The sequence below is a fragment of the Solanum dulcamara genome, chromosome 4 (genome assembly GCF_947179165.1).
Source record: "Solanum dulcamara chromosome 4, daSolDulc1.2, whole genome shotgun sequence".
Lineage (NCBI taxonomy): Eukaryota > Viridiplantae > Streptophyta > Magnoliopsida > Solanales > Solanaceae > Solanum > Solanum dulcamara.
In genome coordinates this window covers 26,072,221-26,090,363 of record NC_077240.1, presented here as the reverse complement: position 1 = coordinate 26,090,363, position 18,143 = coordinate 26,072,221, and the positions used below count along the sequence as shown (strand labels likewise).

Here is an 18,143-nt window from a genome sequence, read left to right as displayed (position 1 = left end):
TGTGTATAAAATCTGTCTTTGTTTAAAAAATAATAAATAAAATATTAAATCAGTTTAATATTATATCAATAAAATATTTTAAATTTTTTATATGTCAATTGGTGGTGGTAATGACTAGTGATAGTAATTGTGTGTGTCAATTTAGGACGGTGTTGACTGATGATGGTGGTTGTGGATAGTATCTAATGATATAGTGGTTAGGCTGTAATGATTAATCGTGGTTGCTGGTGGCAACGCTTCATAATTAGTTGTGGATTGATACTAACAGCTAATAGTGGTGGTGAATGATGATGGCGGTTAATAATATATAATGTTGGCTAAAGATGGTAATTATCGATAATGATTAGTGAATGTAATAATGATTGGTGGTGATGACTGATGACAATTGATTTTGGTGATTGACGGTTGTGGATGATATATAGTGGTTGTGATTGACAGTTGTGATAGTTGTGGGTGGTGCATGGGTGAAAGTAGATGGAGTAGCGATGAATTGTCATTTTTGTAGAAATTCTTAAATTGACATTTTCATCATATTAGACTTTGTTATAGATCTTAATTATTCAAATTTATTCAGACTCATTAAGTGATCATAAAATAAAAAAACAAGCACACTTAATGATTAGAATATGAGTGATTAAGATTTAGACCTTGAAAACAAATAGACGTAATGATTGAGATCTAAATAATTAACATTAAGATATTCATTAAATGCAAACAAATGAGCTCAAACTCTAACTAGCGTAAAAGTGGAAGCGTTCCCTATTAGGAATTATTTTATTCCTTAGATTTGAACTGAGTCTGTTGGTTAAGAGTGGAAATCTCTTTCAGCCCACCAACACAAATATTTTTTTGGTAACAATTGTGAACATTACCACTAATAACAAAGGAAAATGCAAATTTAATCACTTAACATCAAGAAGCACTTAGTCTAAAAACCAACCACCTTCTAGAAAGGGTGTAGTCGGACTACGTCTCCTCACAGCTAGTTATCGAACAAAACTTAAATAAAATTTCTACATTTATATAATTTCTTTGATGTCTGAAATCTATCTATTCTGTTTATAAATTCTTGTTTTATTTTGTGTTATAATTTGCACATTTTGTATACTTACTCCGTTGTATATTTTTCAATTCCTTGCTATCCAAGCAGGGGCGGAGCCACATTGTGACTGAAAGTTCATCCGAATTCTCTTTGGCGAAAAATTATATAATTTATATATGGTTAAAATAATTTTTTATATACAAATAGTCGATGTTGAACCCTCTTTAATTAGTTCGTGTGTCTACTTCTTCAGATTTTGAATCCTCCTATTAAAAATTCTAGGTCCACTGTTAATCCAAGTGTGATATAACCAGAGCTCCTCATACAGCAGCCACTATTTATTTATATTTTGCTTTACTCCAGCGCTACCTGTTGATTTTTACTAGGACGTGATCAATGTATCTATACCGACACAATTATTATGACATGTTTAAAACATTGAAATTCAAAATAGTCACACAAATATTATTGTATATTTAAAATCATAAATTTCTAAAAAATTATAGTAATATGTATAAGATGTTAATATGATATAATTGAGATATTTTTTGAAAAATCGAAATCATAATTTTTATCATACTAGTACATATACAAGTCAAAATCATGTTAAATAAAAAAAGATCAAAATCGAATCAATTATAATTACCAATTTACCATACTGTAAAATATTGAAACCAAACTGTAAAATATCTAACCAACCAAATTGATATGATAACGATACAGTATTTTTAAAAACCACCTTACCATGCCCACTCCTGCTCATGAGACCAAACTTGGTGTTTAGACATAAATTCCAATTAATTTTTTTTTGTGCAATTTGAAATTTCAATGAAGTTTCATTTGAAGATAAAATTGTAATTAATTATCTTTTTTCACAAAGAATATTCAAATAAAATACATGTTGAATGTATTTTTTTTTAAAAAAAAACATTATATATGATTATACTCCACAATTTCTAAAAGCTATTAAAATCAGCCCAACTTGATACTTATTTTTGAAATCTGCATAAGGTAACGTTTTTGTTTTAGTAGAAGAATGAAACTTAAAGAGTTCACATAGCTATGAAAAATTGCATACAGAATTCACTGCCAACACAAACATGCTCACTTCCACGCATATCTAGTCCGTGCATAAACGTAGATTCTCTTTCTCAAGAAAAATGTCTATCAAAATTGATCCTTATTCAATTTTCGATGAATACCATGATCTTGACCTAACATTTATATATTCAAGTTGGTTCCCAATATCAACTTAGCTAGCATTCAACGGTCCGCTAGTTTTGTCGAGCCCTGATCTCTGATTGTAATGATTATATTTGCTAAAAATTCGATACATTCCATTTTGTTTCAAGTACGACTAGACAATAAACCCTGATTCCTTCAATTTTCGTTTGATATTTTACTAGTATCATTTCTGTTCATTTCTAGATGCCTATAATTATATTTAATTTTTTTGACAAGAGTGAAACATCAAAGATCAATGAGAGTAAAGAATGAAGAGAAGCTGGATTTTATTCGTACATATGCATTGTTCGATAAACACAACTTGTCCAAATTACCATTAACATGTTTGGTGAATGTTGAAAATCTTATGAAAAATACTTCAACATGAAACTTGTACAGAATTCTTGAAAGCTAATTGAGGCATATCAAAGACACTGTACTTAAGTATATTTCATTTAGTATAGGTGTATCCCCAAAATTCAGCATGCATTTCTAATATTAACCTAAAAAAACATAAACTAACAAAGATTTTTTAAGAAAGAAATTCAACACAACATATAGTGTAGAAGAAATAATATGTCTTGTAACTATCTCCTCACCCTAAAAAATAACTTTAAAATCCTTCAACTTATATGTGATATCATGCTAATATAATAGCCAAACAACATATACAATCAATAGCAAATAATGTTTTTATCATTAGCAACACATAAAAAGCTATTTAATATATTAAATATTTTGTAACAACTTTGCACAATTTAAATACAATGACCATTTAAATAGTCTTTTAAAGATAAGTTTGAATTGCAAAATAATAACCCATTAATATAATATTAAAATAATAACCCATATATAATATCAAAATAATTAAAGTACCAAATTATATTCTTTTTTTAGTCGCACTTACTCCTCTATTTTTTTATTCCTTCCTAATAGCTTACCACTTTATTGTTTCTTTGGTGACTCAAACTATAATAGTAGAGTTGAAAGTGAAGAGTCATGTTGCAACTCCTCGTCGTCACAAGTTTGTAGTAATTGTTGTTGGGTTTTAAAGGTGTGAATGGAAAATGAAAGGTTGTGACTTTCTGAAATGTTGTGACTTTTTTAAAGAGTTGCGACTTTTCTGAAAGATTGTGACTTTTGAGAAGGGTTGTGTCTGTTCCGATAAGTCATAATAAGCACATGTTCACACTACCCTTTGTTGTCTATAAATAAAGGATTTTCCTCTCATTTTTAAACATCAAATTTCTCCTTCTTCTGCATATATATTTTCTTTCAAACAAAGTTGAGTCTTTGTGTGATTTTGTTGCTGGCTTTTGAGTTCGCTAAAATTATTGAAGTTTGAGGTACCGCTACTTCGTTAATAGTTTATCCGTTTTATCTTGATCAGAAATAATCCATAACCTCGGGTACAGTGAAGGGATTAAATTTCTTAAGGACACACAGTGAATTTTGTGGACTCGGGTACTATTTTTTATTTCCAGCTTTATTATTTCTGGTTTATTAACCTTAATACAGGAGGAATAACAAGCTTAAGGAATTTAATTATTTTTTTTTGTATCTGAGATTTTTGATTTGGGGCACGACAGATCTTAGAAGTCATTGCCATGGTATTTATACAATTGTGCTATGTCTAAGTATGTACATTATGAAAGGAATCTTAGACTTGATACTACAAAGTAGTATTTTTTTCTTACCATAACCTTGATCAAATTAAAGATAAATAATGTGTTATTGTCTTAATAGTTTTCAAAAACTATTTTCAAAGGTTTATTATCTGTTGTGATAAAATTGGTAGAGAAATACTTTTGTGTGTATTACATCTAATATTGGATGCATCTTTCAATGATCTTAATCCAAGAACGTAGATAGCAAGACATATTTTTTTTTCAGAAAAGAAGAAGAAAAGAAAAGTTTAATATTCGATTTGAAGAATATAAAAAACTTCATCGAATATTAAATTTGTTCCATAAAAGAAAATATTATTTGGTCAGACTACGTGGAAGCTCTATAGAATTTACCATTCATAGATTTAAAATCAGTCCAACAAACTTGGTAATGAGGGAAAGTTTTTTGAAAAGAAAATCATATTCTTATGATTTTCTAATTCTGTTTTGAAGACTAAAACTTGTGTAGGTTTCTACTCTATGTGGAATTCGATTGTGTCTGATGTTTGGGAACTAAAATCTTTTGATTTTCTACTCCTTTGGTTTGAAGAATATAAAAACTTCACCGAATAAATCAGACTGTGCATTTGGTTTGAAGAATACAAAAACTTCACCAATTTATTAAACACTGTGTTTGAATGAATATCCTGACTTGAAAAGTATAAAAACTTCGTCAAGAATATAAAGGGTAAACGATTTGAAGAATATAAAAAACTTTATCGTTAACTAGAAACAGTGTTGTAGTTTTGATTTTTGGAGATTAAAACCTCTTGGTTTTCTGCTCTGTCTGAATTTGAAATTGATTTGAAGTCATAAAAACTTCATCAGCATTCAAAGTTAAGTAGAAACAAGTCGTACAAAGATGCAGTCTTTAGTGTTAGTATTTTCAATATTAAGTGGTCTGTCTAATTGTGATAGAAGAAAAAAAGCATACCAGTGACATAAAATTAATGATTTTGTGCCTGCAATGGATGTCTCTATGAATTAAATTTAACAATATGTAAACATTGTCAGAGAAAATGAAAGCACTACAATTGTTTTTGTAAAATATTATCTTTAAAAGAGGTTTATGCTGTCAATATGTATTTTGATAGTATACATTTGAAAGCATGAGAAAACAAATATGTGAAAAATTATTTTTAAATACTTGGAAAACAAATTGAGATCATATTTAAAATATAGGGGTTCTTTGCTTGTGATAAAGACAAAATTAGCCTTGGTGTCTAATTTAAATGTGGAAGCACAAGATATGAAATTGAATGACATTCTTGTATTATGTTAGACCCACAAAATTCTTGGAGTATATTTTGGTCGTTGAGTTTCTCTTTTACTAGTATATGATATGATATGACTAGTATGAAACTATCAAATTAAATATATATATATATATATATATATATATATATATATATATATATATACACACACTTGTTCAAAAGAATTGTGTTCTCTTATGAAAAAGTATCACTAAAAATGCTGTGTTTTTTTATGAAAATACATGTCTACTAAAATATAATTATTTGTATAGACATGTCATATTTTATGTTATAAAGAAGCATTCGGTTCATATGCTCTTACTGGACCCGATGAAAATATGTTCATGGGTAATTCTGCAACAACTAAAATTGAAGAATACGGAAAGGTCCTCTTGGAAAGGACATCTAACAAGGTGTTGACTTTAAACAATATTTGTATTTAAAAAAATTGTAATAAATAAGAAAAAAATATTTGTAGGAAAAGATTAACCTCACGGAGGGTATTTTCAAACTCAATATTTCTGATCATTCTTACTTGCCTGAGTCAAATTGTTTATGGCATGAACGTTTGGAAAATGTCAATTACAAAACCGTGTGAGAACTAATCAACTTAGAAGTTTTACCTAATTTTGAGTGCAATAAACCAAAATATCAAGTTTGTGTTGAATCTAAGTATACTAAGCATCCTTGTAAATCTATTGAAAGGAACGATCCCTTAGAATTGATTCACACTGACATTTGTGATATGAAGTCAACACTATCTCGAGGTGGAAAAAGTATTTCATAATTTTTATTGACAATTGCATCATTGTTATGTCTATTTGATGAGTGGTAATGATGAAGTAATAGAAGTGTTTATGTAATACAAAACTGAAGTTGAAAATCAGTTAGGTAAAAAGATAAAAATGATAAGAAGTGATAGAGGTGGAGAGTATGAATCTCCTTTTGCAAAAATATGTTTGGAAAATGGAATCATCCATCAAACTACTGCCCCTTACTCACCTCAATCAAATGGAATTGCAGAAAGGAAAAATCGAACTTTAAAGGAAATGATGAATGCCTTACTTATAAATTCAGGTTTACCACAAAATTTGTGGGGGGAAGCCACCCTTACAGCAAATCGAATACTCAATAGAGTTCCTCACAGTAAAACACAATCTATTTCATATGACAAATGAAAAGAAAGAAAATCAAACTCGAAATATTTCAAAGTGTGGGGTGTTTAGCCAAAGTGCAAGTTCTTAAACCTAAGAGGGTCACAATAGGATCTAAGACTGTGGACAGTGTTTTCATTGGATATGCTACAAATAGTAAAGCATGTCGATTTTTGGTTCATAAGTCCGAACATCTAGATATTCATGAAAATACAATAATAGAATCAGATAATGCTGAATTTTTTGAACATATCTATCCGTATAAAACTAGATTTGAAGTATCTAGTGAAGGGTCTAAACGACCTCGAGAAGAATCAAAGGAGAATGTACCCAATAAAGAGAATCCAAGGCGCAGTAAACATCAAAGAACATCTATTTCATTTTAATCTGATTTTGTAACATTTCTTCTTGAACATGAGCCTCAAACATTCAAAGAAGCTATGTCCGTTGCAGACTTATCTTTTTGGAAAGAGGCTGTCAATAGTGAGATTGATTCAATATTGAGAAACTATACTTGAGAATTGGTTGATCTTCCTCCAAGAAATAAACCTTTGGGTTCAAAATAAATTTTCAAAAGAAAAATGAAAGCTGATGGAACTATTGACAAATATAAGGCAAGACTTGTCGAAAGGATTTAGATAGAAAGAAGGCCTTGATTATTTTGATACATACTCACATGTAACTAGGTTACATCCATTCGGATGTTAATTGCACTCGCAGCAGTTTATGGCCTTGAAATCCATCAAATGGATGTAAAAGCAGCTTTTTTAAACGGAGAATTGAAGGAACAAATTTACATGGAATAACCCGAGGGCTTTGTGGTTCTTGGTAAATAAAATAAAGTTTGCAAATTTGTTAAGTCACTTTATAGACTAAAACAAGAACCCAAACAATGGCACGCGAAGTTTGAACAAACCATGTTGACAAATGGATTTAAGATTAATGAGTGTGATAAATGTGTTTACATTAAACATACTCCAAACAAAATTGTTATTGTTTTATTATATGTGGATGATATGCTAATAATCAGTAATGACGTTGCAAACATAAATGTTACTAAGCGTATGCTTTCCAGTAAATTTGATTGAAAGATGTAGGAGTTGCCGATTTGATATTGAAAATTAAAATTCACAAAACTTCTCAAGGTCTAGCATTGTCTCAAACTCATTATATTCAAAAGGTACTTAAAAAATACAAGTACTTAAACTTCAAAAGTGCAAAAACACCAATTCATGTAAACCTTGATCTTGCTAAGAATAAAGGTGAAAGTCAAGCTCAATTGGATTATGCAAGAGTGTTGGAAAGTTTGATGTACATCATGAACTGTATACAGCCAGACATAGCTTGTACTATAAGTAAATTGAGTCGATACACAAGTAATCCCAACCAAAATCATTACATGGCAATGAAACGAGTTTTGGGATATTTAGAACATACTCAAAACTTTGCTTTACATTACAATAAATATCCAACAGTTGTTGAAGGATATAGTGATGCAAATTGGATTACTGGGTCAACTGAAACTAAGTCCACAAGTGGATACATTTTGACCATTGGTGGAGGAGTGATATCTTGGAAATCATCCAAACAAATATGTATAGTTCGCTCTACAATGGAGTCTTAGTTTATAGCCTTAGACAAGGCTGGTGAAGAAGAAGAATGGCTCCGAAATTTCTTAGAAGATATTTCATTTTAGCCCAAACCAATGGCTCCTATATGCATACATTGTAATAGTCACGCTGCAATAGGAAGAGCTGGGAGCATTATGTATAACGGTAAGTCTCGTCACATAGTACAAAGACATAATATCGTTAGACAACTACTCTCTAGTGGAATTATCACAATTGACTATGTAAATTCAAAGGATAATGTGTTGGATCCACTTACAAAAGGCCTAACTAGAGAGGGAGTTGAGCGATCATCAAAGGGAATGGGACTATGGCCGAGGACAAATCATCGTGGCGGTAACTTTATCTAGAAGACTAGAGATCCCAAGATCTAGGTTCAAGGAAATCAAACAAAGTCATTGATAACGGTTCAACATTGTCAAAATAATTTTTATGATCCATTCTCATGATGCGACAATGTTCAGTAACAAGGATAAGACATTAGGACCTTTTAATGATATCTAAGTTTGAGACAAGGCATATCAAATTGTGTTTCTATGGGATAACACACTTAGATATCACATATGTAAGTGTGAAGTGTAAGCCGCTTCAAGGAGAATCCAATAAGGCCAGTTCTCTATGCACTTATGAACCAAGAAGTGTTCATGACTGAAACGAACAAAACAATGAGAACAAAAAACAGTTAAAGGGTTGATTGTATGACTTATGTTGTCTAGGCATACACCAAAGCTCGACGATTCAAAGATATCAAATCTACTGATTGACCGAGTATATCCGATATATGTTCACTACGGAAAGTTCAAAGGAGAACCTATTTATCTAGATGCAATTAATTCTTACTTACAAATCACATAGTTTTTTATGCATAAGTTTTAACAATAGTCATAATCCATAACCTCAGATACAGTGAGGGAATTAAATTCCTTAAGGACACACAGTGAATTTTATGGACTCAGATACTATTTTTTATTTTCATCTTTATTATTTTTGGTTTGTTGACCTTAATACAGGAGGAGTAACAATTGCTACTTTAGACGAATTTATATAGATAGTTGGATTGAATTGGTCTAACTAGAAATTCGTTCGTCTGATTAAATATATTTTTACTAAAATGGAACCAAGAAGAGCTACTCAAAACGTAAATCTAAATATCAAGTTGCATGTGTGATCACTCTTGGTTGACAAAGTCTAATAAATGTACGCGTAGCACCTCAAATGTAGTATTAATTAATTACCACCATGCTAGGAGTATTTAATTCTTCATTAGTTGATTTACGACTTCCCTTTCTTCTTAATTCCAACTTTAGATACGTTACCAGGACAGATCAACACACATTTACAACACTTTATCACACCATGCATTGAAAGCTACAAATTACGCATTGACAAGACTTCACCCACACCATGTCTTGATACTAGGTGGATCAATGGATGAAATCCTACCATGGAATTTAAAAGAGGGGGGAAAAAAACATACAGAAAAACTACAGTGGGGAGATCACGAAAGACGTAGAAACAATGACATGGCAGCATTTGATAGGACAAAGATGGAAAGATGACATGGCAGCATTTGATTGGACAAAGACGGACCTCAAAACAACCAATGACGAATTTTTGCTTGCATGCTCTTCTCTTTAATAGTATCTAAACTGGGCTTCCATCCTTTTCCTGACAATTGCCTGCTTAAGAATTCAGGCCTTCCTTCAAGTATATCACTGAAATAATCGCGTTTAGATCCTTCTTCCTCTTCTTCCTTCTTCTTCAACAAGTAAAGATTCTTGTCTGAATTAAGAACATGATCGCGACCATTCCCCAACGATGCTGCTGCTGGACATATACGAGCAAATACTGGCAAAAACCCGGTATAAGAAGCTAACAGAGACTTGGACTTGAGCATAGTGCTTGTTTTTGTTAGAATTTTCCGCGCTTCTTCAGATGACAAGCTTGATGGTTTGCCTTTCCTTATTTGAAGCATTATGTAAGCCTTGTTCTTCTCCAGTTTCATATCAGCAGGCAATGGAATCGGCCTTTTCCCATCAGCGATTGGCTTGAATTCAACCACCATTTGCTGGGGATGTTCCAGCATCAACTCTGCAACTGTTAAAGGCTTGTCATAACAATGAACCGTTCCATCTGAAAAAATAACCCTGCTTGTGCCCTGTGGAATGGAATTTCCCATTTTGGAGTTTGTTGGTGATGGTTGTAGAAGTCTACTTAAGATGAGTTATGGAGATAGGAAATAAATAAAAGGAGGTGTTTTTAATGGGCATTAATATAATAGATAGTAAAGTAGATATATTTAAGAATGGAGGGCTTTGAACTATGGAAGTTTGTTAAACCGCTCCATCTTGTGATTTTGTGAGAGACATTACGGTGGACTTGGTGGTAATGACTCCAAAGAATGTCGAAAAAGGAAATAAATTAAAGGATCTCTTTTAGAGATAAAACTAGTTGACCTGCTCCTCTTTACTGTATGATCTCATGAAGCTTTGAGCATACAATCCAAAACACGCAATTATTTAAATTTCAAAGGGAGTTGTACTAGAGATAGAAAGAGTCTTACCTAACAAAAAAGAGCAAGTCAAGAAATGAGGAACCGTTCAACAAAAAATCAACTACATTTCCAACTGATTCATCTCAAAGTTGTGGTCCTAGTTATTGGAAAAGGTAAATCGGAAGAAAATCCTAATTGAAAATCCCAGCTTATAATTTCAATTCTCGATGTCAAGGGACAATATGCAGGCATTCTGAGTTGCACATAATCCCTTAAACGTAATAGATTTTTTCATAAAACGCAATCTTGTGTCATAAGACTCAAAATTTCAAGGCACAGAATAGAGTACAATTATGTAGATGAGAATTATATAGATAGAGAGAATCCTAATTACATAATTCTCACACACTAGCCCAAAATATGTGCATACAAATTCGTTTGCCATAAAGTAAAGGTAAGCATAACCGAATGATTTTAATAGTTCTAGCAATATTCTGATTTCTGAACAGAGGTGAGCACTAAAGTTCAAGACAAGAGAAACAAATTATCAGATAGATAATTGCTGAAGAATAAGCAGATAAGTATGGGTCCCTAACAGTAGGAAGCCAATAATCTGGAGTTTGACAATGATCCAGCTGTAGGTAAATTTTACACCAAACAATAAATAGCTTCTCATCACACTAAATCGATGCTCAATGCATACAATTTATAAGTACTAACAGACCTCATCAGTTTGAGAACAAATGAACAGATTCCATCTTTTCCAGGCGGGAAAAAATAGTTGTACGAAAGCATAAAAGAGGACAAATTCTGATTCAACTTCTGGTACATATGCAAATGATATAAACTACTTAATATATTGAGAAACCCACTTAAAGCCATCACCATAACCCATTTTGCGTACAATACTGCACATAAACACCTCCAAGGGACGAACACTAGAGTCAGCTAGATTCACCTTACCCTTGCCAGTAGTGACACCAGTCAAGCCAAGGTGATAACGCAACTCATCTTCCGAGGCAGCATACGGAATGTCTATTTTGTTTCCCAAAATGAGGAAGGGGACAGTCGCTAGGGACTCATCAGATAGCAGTGCATCTAATTCTTTCTTTGACTCAGCAAAGCGCTCTTTGTCATAAGCATCTACCAGGTATACAACAGCATCAACCTGCAAAATGTAGCTCATACTTATTAAGAGAATGCTCACATCAAGTTAAAAACATGATGAAAAGCACGAAAAAGAATAGCAGGCTCCAATGATATAAAACGTAACAGCTACATGACGGGCAGCATTGCCATAAACATCAAGTGTAAGATAACACAAGGAGGAAAAGAATAAATAATGAAGAACTGTAATAATGACTGTATATAAGTTAATTCATCTATTCTATTAGGCTCTAAACCCCCAAACTTACCAAATTTGTCCATCAGAATGCACATGTAATCCACGTATAGCTTTCAGGTTTAAGCTGTACAATTCTCGTATCATAAGTGCTGGGAGAAACATATGAATCTCACATAAATTATTGCACACTTGTCTTTTAGGAAGTTTCAAAATGTTCCATATCATTACATTTTATTAAGACTTTGGAGAATCCAAATTGGTTAAACAAAATTTTGAACTTTAATGTGATGTTTTCTCTAGCTGTTTTAACCATCCCTTGTTACATTTTCTTTCACTATTACTAACATAGTAAATAAGTTTAAATCGATATTTTAAATCTCATGTCCAGCCAGAAACAGTTATACAACTTGAGAAGAGGTCGATAGAAAACTAAGTAGAAAAAGAGGGAATAATAACCTACAAGATATCAGTCTATCACTAATCTGGGAATCGAGTCTAGCATAATAGAGGAGTTTTAAATTACCAAAAACTTTTCTTCTGAAACCATGAAGATCTCATATAAGAAGATGTAGCTAAAATTAGAGTTGGCTGTATATTCCAGAAGAATTTGTGCTCTTCCTTCTTCCCTTTTTGGATAAAATCAAAAGGAGTTCTAATTTATCAACAATTTTTCTAATGAATCCATAATCTAGAAAAAATTCCACATCAATCAAGTGTATTGACCACACAGAGGAGTGTAGTACCCAGAATCGTAGAATGATAAAAATTTCAGTAGATAAATTATTAAAGCAAAAAGCCCTCCTACATGGGTTGCTTGTCCACCTCACAAAGGCACTACAATTTGTTGGGCTTAGCTTTAACTCCGAAACTTATGCACGATAATAAACACATATCAGATATATATTTAACACTCATATAAAGATCAACCTCTCATATTTTAAAGAAAGAAAAGCAAGAGTTTAGCTATAACACATTTTTATTACAACATAATTTTTACAAGATGATCTACCAACGGCTACAAAGGCTCCCTTAAACAGGGGATGGAAAACTCCTACATCTTGCACCAATAAATTTACATAAATAAGTAGAATGAGAAAAACATGACGTAGTTTTCCACAATCCAAGTCAAGATAACACATAAAGAACATTTGTACATAAAAATTAGTGTTAGACAACTAGTTGTGGGAAATCTCTTACATTGAAGAGATTTATTAGGTGATGAACAAGACATAGAATAGAGTGCAGAATCTTTTCATGAACTAGAGAACAAGACATGGATAGTGTAATTTTTATGATAAGAGCTAGGGACAAGGAATGGAAAAGTGAGATTTTTATGGCAAAGGAAACCAAGAGAGTGGAAGAATGTGGTATAGCAAGAATCTTTATCAAGACATGGTAAGGAAGAGACAATAGGAGAACATGGATTAGTGAAAATTTTGTAACACGTGGTGAATAAAAGATAGTGGCCTTGTAAGAAAGGCTTTGCATTTTAGTGAGAAAACAAAGGATTTTAATGGATAATTTTGGTGTAGGAAAAAGTGGCTTGACCTTTTAATGTCCACTCATCTTCCAACCTTGTTCACTCCCTAGCAAGTATTGACATGTTCTTCTACTTCTTCAAAAACTATTTCAAAAATTATGCTTACTTGTATGAGGTTGATCTTCTACCTGTAGAGCAAAAAGCATCATCACTGAACTACCTCTTATAAACTGCCTTTTTTCCAAGAAAACAGCACATGGACACATGCCTACACTAATCCAACATATCTAAAGGGAGTTAGAGAATACGTCGCTGCACTATAACTTGATCAACACTCTATTTTTGCAACTCCAGAATAACAGCTCATCATCTTACATATTCCAGATGATTTTTCAGGCAATAGAAAGATCATTATAAACCAAATCACCTTGGAGCTGTCAGAATTGCCTTGTCATGGAAGAAAAGACCAACTTGTGGTTGTCAAGCTTGCTTTACTACCTCTTGTCTTATCATGTCTTGACAAATATTTCCACTATTCCATGTTTTTCCACTATATCTTGGTTTTCTTTGCCATAAAACCACTCGATCCACATCTTGTTTTCTAACTCATGCAAAGATTCCCAACTATATCCTATATCTCGCACATTACCTAATAAATCCATATAAGACTAGAGATTACCCATATAATACTAGGCATGACTTGAAGGAAACACATACTACTGCATGAATATAAGGATTTTGGACTTTGATGCATGCTAATGCATGCAATCCCTTCTGACATGTAGGGAACTAAGACGGTTAATATAGCCAGTTATAGAAGCCCATTTTCTAAATGAACTCTCACTATCAAATGACTTCTACAGGGGTCTTTTAAAGAAGGCTAGATGCTAACAAATAACAGCTCTATATTCTTCAAGTCAAAAAGACAGTATCTTTAAACTTCTATCAATATCCCAATTTTACACTTTGGGAATTGGGACTTGTATTCACCATCATTTCCAACTTGGGAGGTATTGCTACTTATAAAAAGCAACGGAGGAAACAGCCTATTTCATAGATAATAAGAAGAAAAATTAAAGTCCGCCGTGCTCATAATTCAACTAGCTCAGGAGTTGAACCCTCTCATTTTTGTATCAGTCACTTAAACCCCTTCAGGTAATGTAAGAATTGAAACAATCCTGACATCAAGACAGTATCTCCAACAACAACAACAACAAACCCAGTATAGTCCCACCATGTGGGGTCTGGGGAGGGTAGAGTGTACGCAGACCTAACCCCCACCTTAAAAGGTAGGGCGGCTGTTTCCGAAAGACCCTCGGCTTAAGAGAGAAGAACAAGGGAGGAGAAACAAGGAAAACCAAGACAGTATCTCCAGTATATTAAATTCTACAGAAGGCATTTATGATAAATTTCTAATCTAGCTCTTTAATTAGTATTTCAAAGAAGACCTTACATAAGTTCACCTTTAAACTTCACTTGTTTCATTGTTGCGAATCTAGTAGTTTCACATCTGCAAGATGCAACTATAGGAAAACATATTTTCATGCAATCATACTACTGAAGGAATTAAATTTTTACCTGACAAAAGTAGTCTTTTACTGTCTACTTTTTGTAATTTATAACATAATTCAAAAGAGAGTCATATCTCAATAACTACAAAATTCTAATTTCCATGACATCTTGCATAGACGATCCAAGTTGGGTCATAGATATACGTATATAAGAAGATAATCACCTCTTCTGTAGTGCCCAGAAAGAATGATAATCTGATAGTTGGTTCATATTTTTTCAGATCTCACCATCTTTCTCTAAAGCATGCTTGATTAAAGGGGCAACCCGGTGCACTAAGCTTCCACTATGTGCAGGGTCCGGGGAAGGACCCGACCACAAAGGTCTATTGTACGCAGTCTGTCTTACCTTGCATTTTTATCAGAGGCTGTTTCCAAGGCTTGAACCCATAACCTCCTAGTCACATAAAGCATGCTTGATTAAGGGCGTAGAATGTCCTTGTTGATGCCACTATCTTTGGACCTTGTCTCATTATTGTAAGACGGGGATCGAGCAGCTTAGACACTTCCCATCCTTTGTCAACTAGTGAGAGGTTTCTTCAAGGACAAAACACTTCATAACACATGTGAAGGCAGGACAATACCTCAAGGGAACTTGTTGTCCAGTCCCATAATACAAATGACCCATATTTGGGAATGACGGCGAGATGACATTTTCTAAGCTCCTTGTCCTGGTCAAATCCCACATGAGAAGGAGACAATTGGATTGGGTGACTTATAAGTTGATTGTCCTCTCTTAATCCATGATGTGTCTTTTTTAGGACAACCCCAAACCACTGGTTCAGACGAGAAAGTATCCATTTGTCAAATAGTAATTGTATAGAAACTGTTGCTGGAATTTACAGTAAAAAATGTTCCTTTCTAATATTACTAAAAACTGCAGGGAATTAAATGACCAAATCAAAAATTAAAGCGTTCATACTACTGAGGATTGATGGAATTTGACCTTTTCTAATCCTTTTAGTGATCATCATCAAGAGACGTCACAATAAGTGTAATCAAACCACTATTTCAACCTACGGTACTAACTCATCCAAATCACTACCTCCGACATAATTGATGTATTAACTCCAATATTATCCATGTGCAATTTTCTAAAGAAAAACTAACTCTAAAGGAACAAATGACGTAAAACTTCAAACTAGATAACTCTCAAACTCAGCAAGAATAAGCAAAAATATTTGACTTGCAATATAACAGACATTAAGCACCGGATCTTTTGAATGAGACGTACTAAATGGTCCTTTGAAGTATTTCATTTAATTCCTCATAGTAGTAAAGCAGTAAAAGTGACTGGTTCTTCAAATGCAGCAGCGATATAATAATAACTCAGTAACTCTACACCACAAACACTTAAATTGAGATATATTCCAATATTGACAGCATTTAACACACACACACGGGCGAACACATAGATATGTTATCTATGCATATAAACACATATATTTCATATAATTCCTCAATCAAAAACTATTTAATGTCGCTCCACATATCCTTATTATTAATTCTGCTCAATTCACATCCATTTCATTCCACTAACTAAATAATATACCTTTCCTAGGCAAATAAATTAGTGGCTAATCAAAACTAATCCGCAAAATGAATTAGACTTAGATGCAGAAACGATTTGATTACCTTTGCATAGTAATCTTTCCAGACACGTCGAGCGATCTGATGACCTCCTAAATCAAATGCTTTAAATTTGATTTTTCCAATACTGAGTTCTTCCGATGTCGGATACTGAGTCGGTTGATGCTGAACTAATCTCTGTAAAATCGAAACAGTTAGAAAAGAGGAAATCACAAAGTTGAAGAAAAGAACAAAGTACCTCGTCTTTGAGCATGTGAAGAAGAGTAGTCTTTCCGGCATTATCGAGGCCGAGAAAAAGGATCTTAGCTTCCTTCTGCCATAACCCTAGAGAAGCCAAAACGCCATAGAACCAATCCAAGACAAACATCTTACTTTTCTTTGCCGCCGATTGCGATTGGTATGGGGAGATCTCAGTTCTAGTTTTATTGCTTCTCCACCAGATCTGGGATCTACCCTAGACTAATTAATATTCACGTGTTATATTTCTCTAAAAATCATTTTTTAAAAATGTAAAAAGTTTAATTTTCCTCAGTCCTCGGGATATGTATTGTTTATCAATCAGTCCTTGGGAGTTGTGTTAAAAGACAAATTTGTACTATCCTCTCACGGAGAAAATAATACGCCCCCCAATCTAGAATAAACCAAACGTTTTCTCAATGTTTCAAAATAAATATTTTAAAAAAAAACTTATATTAATTAATATACTTTTTTTCAAAATTAACCTTCTTAAATGAATTTTTCAACTAATTTTAATTTTAAAGAAAATTGGAAAGAAATAAAAAGATAATATTGACAAATTATTCTTTGATTAGTGTTATTTAGCTAATTTCTTTAAGGGATAGTTACAAATAAATAAAATAAAATAATTAATTTACAACAAATATTATCATGTTTTATTTATCAAAAAAATAGTCAAATATTATAGAAAATATACAGTAACTATACAATATAAATTGCAAAAGTTATAGAAAGTATACACTGATTATATAATATAGACTACTTATACATAACATATACATTATGATACATTCTATATATGAAATATACACTGAGTATACATGAATATACACCAAATATACATGAATATACATCGAATGACCATTTTTTGATAATTAAAATGACCGAATAACTATCTCCTATAATTATCCCATTTTTTAAAGGGATGTCAGTCTAAACATTTACTTTGTTTGGGACGTTACAAGCTTATATTTGAGATAGATTTAAAATGATTTCTTAAATTTATTTATTTTTGCCAGATTTAATTTTATAATTTTATCAAAAATAAGTACTCTATACTTATAATGTGTTTGTCGAATATTTATTATATCCACCGTTTAAAATAAATAGTATTTTTTTCATTTTAGTCCAAAATAAGTGGTATTTAAAATAATCAACAATGTATTAGTGATGTTTTTACAATTTTACTCTTTTAAAATAAATAAAATTTTATGTAACTAAGAAACTACTCAAAGAATTACATTTTAAAGATTTTTATTAAAAGTAAATTAGTAAATAAAATATTATATTTTCTAAAAATGAGTAATTTTCTTAAAGAATATGTTTAAGTTTAAAACAACATTTAGAGCCTATTTAGATAGACTTATTTTAAGTAACTTATAAGTTAAAAACTGCTTATAAGTTTTTTAAAAAAATAGGTGGAGCCTAAATTGTTTTTTTTAACTTATAAGATGTTTT

General features: G+C 32.1%; 2 protein-coding genes across 2 annotated transcripts; both read right to left on the bottom strand.

Annotated features, from left to right (window-relative positions):
• Nucleotides 1-9,187: 9,187 nt before the first annotated feature.
• Nucleotides 9,188-10,439, bottom strand: LOC129884904 (uncharacterized). The gene has a single exon (XM_055959173.1). It carries the CDS (start codon nt 10,148-10,150, stop codon nt 9,563-9,565), a length of 588 nt encoding a protein of 195 aa, XP_055815148.1. The 5' UTR covers nt 10,151-10,439; the 3' UTR covers nt 9,188-9,562.
• A 672-nt stretch (nt 10,440-11,111) lies between these two features.
• On the bottom strand, nt 11,112-16,930 carry LOC129887127 (GTP-binding protein SAR1A). The gene is made up of 3 exons (XM_055962086.1): nt 16,687-16,930; nt 16,494-16,625; nt 11,112-11,633 (listed from the first exon to the last, which is right to left on the bottom strand). Exons 1-3 carry the CDS (start codon nt 16,813-16,815, stop codon nt 11,313-11,315), a joined length of 582 nt encoding a protein of 193 aa, XP_055818061.1. The 5' UTR covers nt 16,816-16,930; the 3' UTR covers nt 11,112-11,312.
• Nucleotides 16,931-18,143: the final 1,213 nt, after the last annotated feature.

Coding starts and splice junctions, on each gene's coding strand:
- LOC129884904 (XM_055959173.1), bottom strand. CDS start 10,150: ATGGGAAATTCCATTCCACAGGGCACAAGCAGGGTTATTTTTTCAGAT.
- LOC129887127 (XM_055962086.1), bottom strand. CDS start 16,815: ATGTTTGTCTTGGATTGGTTCTATGGCGTTTTGGCTTCTCTAGGGTTA. Junction 16,626..16,686: donor TTCACATGCTCAAAGACGAG/GTACTTTGTTCT, acceptor TCGATTTTACAG/AGATTAGTTCAGCATCAACC. Junction 11,634..16,493: donor GGAAAGATTACTATGCAAAG/GTAATCAAATCG, acceptor TACATTTTGCAG/GTTGATGCTGTTGTATACCT.